This window comes from Salmo salar, chromosome ssa09 (genome assembly GCF_905237065.1).
Source record: "Salmo salar chromosome ssa09, Ssal_v3.1, whole genome shotgun sequence".
In the NCBI taxonomy this organism is placed as follows: domain Eukaryota; kingdom Metazoa; phylum Chordata; class Actinopteri; order Salmoniformes; family Salmonidae; genus Salmo; species Salmo salar.
Window position 1 is genome coordinate 74,884,193 of NC_059450.1, and position 7,749 is coordinate 74,891,941.

Sequence of the window (7,749 nt, forward strand, 5' to 3'; positions counted from 1 at the left end):
GCTACTTCCCCCTTTTTTATTGGTTAAAAAGTGGCCATAATTATAGCACAAGGGGAAAAATAACAATCTACAGCTTTGTATCGTATCTACAGAAGACCAACCATAATCCTCTGTTTTATTAAGTCATGTTGAAATCAGTTATATACCAACATTACAAAGGTCAATGTCTGGGACTGTGAGATGGGAAGCTCAGCGACTGGAACTTTGCCCTCCATACCCTTAGATCTGCCTGTTAACACTAGAGAGCAATAGTAATGGCGTCTTTATGAAGGCACTAACTCTGCCATGGCTCGCTGGACAAAGCTTACGGGGAAATGAATGGAGTTTTTGAATGGTTTTAGTATAAACGCTGAAAATAAGGTCTGTGGTAAACACAGGCTTAGGATATCTTCTACGTTTTGTTCTAGGAGATAATCTTCTTCAGCTAACGTCAGCACATAAAGCACATGAAGGCTTCATAAATCATAAAGGTCATGTTACCTGGCTGATATTATCTCAGAGAACTCAACGCTTAAGATCTCAGACCTTATTTTCAGCGTTTATCCCCAAAATCCAATTCTTTCCCCATTCCTTTCCCCCATAGGAATGGCTGAACGAACCAGAGGTAACTCATTTCTGTTTTTTAGGACTACAAGCTGGCGAGCTCTATTGACAAACACGCACATACAAGCAATAAAAGGCCTGACATACTTTCACTGCCCAAACAAAAGGACTAGTGGAATCATGCTCCACTATCCTTATTGATTTCCTATTCATAATATTTCAGTAAATACACATTCTCTCAACATCTCTTCAATTTAACATCTTCACAGTTCCTCAAAACCAATCATACTTTTCATACAAAATATAGAAAAAAAACATAGAAAACATGTGCTTCATAACAGTCATGTTATTTTGCAGTTACAAATTAATTGGATTAAGAAAATACAGTATCAACACAAAAGCAGTTACAGTGTTTTTATACATTTGCATAGTGTAACATGTGCTTCTCTCAGATTTGTAAATGTTTTATATTTAAGCAGGCAAGTCAGTTGGTAACAAATTCTTATTTACATTGACAGCCTACCCCAGACAACACTGGGCCAATTGTGCACCACCCTATGGGACTCCCAATCACAGCCAGATGTTTTGTAGCTTGGATTTGAACCAGGTATTGCAATAGCACCTCTTGTGCTGAGATGCAGTGTCTTAGACCACTGCGCCACTCGGGAGCCCAGATAACTTTGGGCTATATCAAAACACAAAACGTAGTATTATACTAGAGGTGTGTAGTGACAGATGCATGTAATAGTATTTTCATCACATCATTGAGGTCAATTACATCTTATGTAGTGATTGTCATGGGAATACCAGTTTGATATGGTTATTCCAGTGTTGTACAGTATGTCTACGGTAAAGGAACTCCTCAGAACTCCTCTTTGATAGTTGTTGATATCGTCTCTGACAACAAGCTGCTGCAGCTGGTTGCTATGGAACCGTTGCTGGGGTAAGCCAGGCTGGGCGGGGTCAGGGTGGGAGTGGTCGTGGAAGCCTGCTGGGACAGCAGGATCTTCTTCTTGGTTATCTTCCTCTCCTTGGCTCTCCTGTTCTGGAACCAGATCTTCACCTGTGATGATGTCAGTGAATGATAAGAATGTACCTACAGTGTGAGGTAAGGTTTCTATGCACAGATAATCCACCTGTAGTTCTGAAACTCACCTGCGATCCAAACAAGAAATTCTGAAACTGATTGGATTCTAAATAATTGATCCTCAGTGACCCACATGGCTCTCAGAGACTTGCCTGTTTTTCTCATTTGTCTCGCTGACATACTTGTCTCTGTCACTCGCCTGTCTGTCTCTCTGCCATCTACCTGTCTCTCTGAGAGGCTGTCCCATGGCCAGCTGTGTACTTGAACTTCTTCTACAGCTCTCAAATTGTCTCTCTGACCCACCTGTCTTCTCTGAGAGGCTGAGGCCCAGGGCCAGTTCTGTCTCTCTGACCCACCTGTCTCTCTGAGAGGCTGAGGCCCAGGGCCAGTTCTGTCTCTCTGACCCACCTGTCTCTCTGAGAGGCTGAGGCCCAGGGCCAGTTCTGTCTCTCTGACACACCTGTCTCTCTGAGAGGCTGAGGCCCAGGGCCAGTTCTGTCTCTCTGACCCACCTGTCTCTCTGAGAGGCTGAGGCCCAGGGCCAGTTCTGTCTCTCTGACCCATCTGTCTCTCTGAGAGGATGAGGCCCAGGGCCAGTTCTGTCTCTCTGACGCACCTGTCTCTCTGAGAGGCTGAGGCCCAGGGCCAGTTCTGTCTCTCTGACCCACCTGTCTCTCTGAGAGGCTGAGGCCCAGGGCCAGTTCTGTCTCTCTGACCCACCTGTCTCTCTGAGAGGCAGAGGCCTAGGGCCAGTTCCGTCTCTCTGACCCACCTGTCTCTGAGAGACTGAGGCCCAGGGCAAGTTCCCATCCCTCTGACCCACCTGTCTCTCTGAGAGGTTGAGACCCAGGTCCAGTTCTGTCTCTCTGACCCACCTGTCTCTCTGAGAGGCTGAGGCCCAGGGAAAGTTCTGTCTTCCTCCTGATGGTGATGTATCTACTGGACTGGAACTCCTTCTCTAGCTCCAGGCGCTGCTGGTCTGTGTACACCACCCTGTACTTGTCCTTGGTGCGTGTCTTCCCTCCTGGACACAAGAATGACAATGTTACAACAACACAACAATACATTATAATAACTGATGATAACATGCATGTTCCAGCATTGATTCATCTTTTTTTTTAATCACAGACAATATGTTGACATTTTAACCCTGTTGAACTTTAATGTTAAGTGGATGGCTGTATAAAACATATTCATGAGAGGGCCATGAACAGTACATTTACATTTTACATTTAAGTCATTTAGCAGACGCTCTTATCCAGAGCGACTTACAAATTGGTGCATTCACCTTATAATATCCAGTGGAACAACCACTTTACAATAGTGCATCTAAATCTTTTAAGGGGGGGTTAGAAGGATTACTTTATCCTATCCCAGGTATTCCTTGAAGAGGTGGGGTTTCAGGTGTCTCCGGAAGGTGGTGATTGACTCCGCTGTCCTGGCGTCGTGAGGGAGCTTGTTCCACCATTGGGGTGCCAGAGCAGCGAACAGTTTTGACTGGGCTGAGCGGGAACTGTGTTTCCTCAGAGGTAGGGAGGCGAGCAGGCCAGAGGTGGATGAACGCAGTGCCCTTGTTTTGGTGTAGGGCCTGATCAGAGCCTGAAGGTACGGAGGTGCCGTTCCCCTCACAGCTCCGTAGGCAAGCACCATGGTCTTGTAGCGGATGCGAGCTTCGACTGGAAGCCAGTGGAGAGAGCGGAGGAGCGGGGTGACGTGAGAGAACTTGGGAAGGTTGAACACCAGACGGGCTGCGGCGTTCTGGACCAAGTCATGCCCTATACTGTTAGAAAGCCCTGATATCTTGCTTTTTGTTTAATATTTATTATTTATCTATGATTTGTATGCACTTTTTACTGCCACAGTAGTAAGAAAAATAGTACACCGTAGTTGTTTTATTTCCTATGCTATGAACAACGTATCGTGGGGAATAGGGCTTGATTTTCTTCTAATGATCTACTTATACTCAAAATCAACTTTACAATTGAGATGATATAAGATTTCAGCTGCCTTATTACTGTAATCATTTTTTATTTAACTACTGTAGTGGTCAGGGAAAATCCAACTCATTTCCCTGTACACTGCTTTCATTCATTGTTCTCCCTCCCCTGTGAATGTACCACAGCGTTGGCCAACAACTCTACAGATTCGTCAAGCTCTCAGCTTACATCTAATATAAAGTTTGTGATGAACACAAAGTGGTTTTGTTTCACATCAACTTGTTTTTATTTGAATATAAATCAATTTCTGTTTGTTGTACAGCGACGGGACTATGTCGTATCGCTACAGTACACTCAGTTTTGCAGTGCTGTGCGACTTATATGCCTGTGATATACCGTTTTGTCACAAACTGAAGGTCAGTCCGATCAGCAATGAGCATTAAGGCGGGACTCCCGACCCTCCCATGGCTTTTGATAACCCCATACCCAAGAGCCATCCGAGGCCAACTGAATTGAAACAGGGTTGTCAGCCAGAAGTTGATTTGTAAACGAATTGCCTTGATATGCCTTGATAAAACAATGAAATTATAACAAAAGTCACCTAAGTAACTTAACGTTTAAGAGGTTGGGTTACATTTATATAGTATGAGGTGATGAGAAATACAAAAACTGTATGACATCTCTGGAAGGAATTGGCTAAAACATCCATAACATGTCTAGCTAAGCATAAAGCCTCCAATGACAGTGTGAATATGTTTCCATGACTAAGGCTGTACAATGTGTGAACAGTGTCACCATAGACTGCTGAAATTGCTGATGGTGACATGGAGTCACACCGGGATGGTTGAAAACTCCCTGGATCCCGTGAAAGCCTCAACTACCCTATTAACCATGTTAATCATAACCACCGTGTAAGAGACCACAAAACATTACTGTGGTGGTTCTTATCACTGTGAGAGCTGTTTACATAGGTGTTTACATAGTTAGCCATTCATTCACACTTGCGTGCGTACACACACACACACACACACACATCCCTCCCAAACACACACAGCGCCAGGGATGGATGAGTCAGGGAGATGGTATTGATCCACAGGGGAAGTCTTGACGGCACGGTGTGAAGTACATTGATTGCAGCAGGGCGAGGAGGGTTGAGATAAGACCAGGGAAGTTTCCTGGAGAGGAGGGTTGGTCCTGAGACAACCAGACAAACCCCTGGCTGTCAGCCTTATCTGCCCAGCCTGTCACTCCCATAGTGGACAGAGAGGGTGGGGAACCACGTCACAGACTCCCTGTCCTCGGCTGTTAGCTTTTCACTCAAATCTTTCACCAACCAAGGGAATAGGTGAAAAGGTTCTGTTAGATGGATATGTGTGATGTTTTGTATTGGTTCTGGGCCGTGTGTGAATATGTATTCCGTCGTCAGTGTGTCACCAATGCTTGTCCTGTGTCCTGTACACCTAGTCAAAACTCAAAACCTGACGTCTGCCATTGAGTACTGTCATCGGATCAACACAATGGCTATTTGTCTAATAGGTGTTCTACTCTACGCGATGTTGGTAAATCAACGAACTGTTACAGTTCTGTTCAACGATAGATAGACAACTGTATCAGAGGATTTCCTTTGTAAATGAAATGCTGTTACAAAATAAACACATTCTATTGGGGAAATAATAGGCCTAGTCAAGTTGACTGTGTCTATTGGCAACATGCAGATTATTCTATTATTACATAGTAATAGGACGTTTGCATTGTGTTTACATTGCTCTATGAGTTCAGTGGAACAATTTCTTATCAACTGTGTAAACCTTTGCATGCAACGTGGTCTCAGAGCATTTCATATTATTCTGTACGCAAATCTGTGGCACTCCATTTAGTACGGTTTTACATTACGTTAGGTTACGTTATGAATGGAATCGCGGTCAGAAAAATGTAAAATATATGACGTATTGCTCTGAGGCCAGGCTATTGCATGAGATAAACCCATGCAAGTTTGTGTGGGTCAATAATGAAGGAATAGGCTACAGTACATACTCTGGTATTCAACCGGCACTAATCTCTGCAGGCAATATTGGATATTCAGTGGATATTCGGTTTTGTCTCATCAATAGTTATTGAACCAAGCATGCCATGACTATGAATATGGTATGTTCTGATCCAGGGGTGGATGGAGAAAAATCCACACTTATACATTTTTTATTTGATATAAATAATAATATTTCGGATTTCAATCTTCAATAGCTCTTAGACAAACTGTGCCATGATTATGAAAAGATATATTCTGAATGGGGGGAGGATGGACAAAAATACAAAGATTTGTATTTTATAAAAATGTCTTCATATTTTTTGCTTTTTTTGCTTTCAATCTCCAATAGCTCTTACACAAAGCATGCCATGACTATGAAAAGGATTTATCAAAAAACAAAAACGAATAACATTTTTAGATCCTCCCCTTATTCAGAATATATCATTTTCATACTCATGGACCTCTTTGTCTAAGAGCTATTGAATATTGAAATCAGAAATCTTATTATTCATTAAAAACATATATATTTAAAAAAGGGTCGATTTTTCTCCATCCTCCCCTGGTTCCTGAGTGGCTCAGCGGTCTAAGGCATTGCATCTCAGTGCAAGAGGCGACACTGCAGTCCGTGGTTCAAATCCAAGCTGCATCACATCCGGCTGTGATTAGGAGTCCTGTAGGGCGGTGCACAACTGGCCCAGCGTTGTCTGAGTTTGGCTGGGGTAGGCTGTCATTGTAAACAAGAACTTGTTCTTAACTGACTTGCCTAGTTAAATAAAGGTTATCTTTCAAAAAAATCTTCATAGTCATGGCATTCTTGGTTCAATATCTATTGACGAGAGTAAACCGAATATCCTGTAGAAAACAAATTTAACCTAGGGCTGGTACCAGAAGCAACTGTTAGCCCCAAGACTTTCATATTAAGATTATGAAATGTATGTTATCAGAGAAATGGTAAATGAAAATGCTGAATTTGTTTTAAAACTACACCTACTCTATATTATTATTAAAAGGGAAATTCAAATCAAGCCGTATGTGATATGCTCAAAGCAAATGGGATTTGGGAATGTTACCAGTACTGGATGAATGTATATTTCGTCTGATCCCAGTGTACGAGTTTCTTCTCTGTGAGTCTGGAGAATACTGCCTGGTACGTGAGTCGAGTGACGGGAGAATTCCGGGACCGGCAGGCGAGATGGAAGTCAGTTCGGGTGAACTAACACGTATCTGTTCCATAACAGGGTTCGAACCGGGGAAGCCCGCACTGTGGCCATAAAGTGACCACTGCTCCAGCGGGGCTTCGTAAACGGGGTTCCACAGACTTGTCGTCTGGGCATGCGGGTCACTGATGCCCGTGACGTGATGATAACTGGTGAACTCCCCATATTGCATGAAGTTCTGAGTCTGGCGTCTTATGGAATTTGAGTACATTCCGGTTTCTTTATCGAGCAGGTAGCTCATGTACATCTCAATTAATTAACTCATCTGCACGCATGGTAATCCAAAAATTACAACCACAAATTCTGGTGAAATTCTCGGCTTGCCACCTTGTAAACTACACTGTACACACCTGTCGAGTAGTGTCAAGCTACACCTTTATACTGTTGTCTGTCGGACAGGTTGACAGTTCGAAGGTATCCCCATGACGTCAAATGTACAACCAGGCGGTACTACCTTGTGTTAGCTTAGCTCCTTACATCAAGATTATTACTGTGGAGACATGTTGAGTCCTTTTTCAAAAGCGGTGTGTGTAGTGAATAATTTATTTCAGGAGCAGTTGAAGCCTTTGAGGCGGGAAATCACCATGGTTATTAAATGTAAAAATCGATTCCTCAAATCAAAGCCAATCACTGTGCTTTTGTTTATCTATGAGGTGCGGGGATATTATATTTCCTTTTACAAATCTGAAACACTGCACGTTACTTTTACAGTGGCCATATGGGGGCATCAGATTGCTGCAACCTAGTCTCAGAGCATTTCGTATTCATATTATTCTGTATGTAAATCCGAGACACTCCATTTATTATGATATGCTACGTTTTGTATGGTATGTATTCATTTGTGGATGTCTATCACCAATATCATATGATATTTTACAAATTACAATTCATATTATAGGTTTTGAATTCGCAAAACTTACAATATGTTACGAATTTGCA

General features: G+C 42.8%; 1 protein-coding gene across 2 annotated transcripts; it reads right to left on the minus strand.

Moving 5' to 3' along the window:
• Positions 1-101: 101 nt before the first annotated feature.
• On the minus strand, positions 102-7,233 carry LOC106611877 (homeobox protein CDX-1). Of its 2 annotated transcripts, none has more exons than XM_014212503.2 (3): positions 6,664-7,227; positions 2,506-2,654; positions 102-1,606 (listed from the first exon to the last, which is right to left on the minus strand). In XM_014212503.2, the coding sequence occupies exons 1-3, from the start codon at positions 7,055-7,057 to the stop codon at positions 1,406-1,408; spliced, it is 744 nt and encodes a 247-aa protein (XP_014067978.1). In that variant the 5' UTR covers positions 7,058-7,227; the 3' UTR covers positions 102-1,405. The 2 variants fall into 2 exon arrangements, 1 of the variants encoding a protein (XP_014067978.1); XR_001330170.2 differs by having other exon boundaries at positions 1,425-1,606; positions 1,987-2,654; positions 6,664-7,233.
• Between the last annotated feature and the right edge of the window lie 516 nt (positions 7,234-7,749).

What these genes read in the sequence shown, in the direction of transcription:
- LOC106611877 (XM_014212503.2), bottom strand. Translation starts at nt 7,057, where the DNA reads ATGTACATGAGCTACCTGCTCGATAAAGAAACCGGAATGTACTCAAAT. An exon ending in TATACATTCATCCAGTACTG is followed by an intron (nt 2,655 to 6,663) that starts GTAACATTCCCA and finishes TCTTGTGTCCAG; the next exon opens with GAGGGAAGACACGCACCAAG. An exon ending in TCAGCCTCTCAGAGAGACAG is followed by an intron (nt 1,607 to 2,505) that starts GTGGGTCAGAGA and finishes ACATCATCACAG; the next exon opens with GTGAAGATCTGGTTCCAGAA.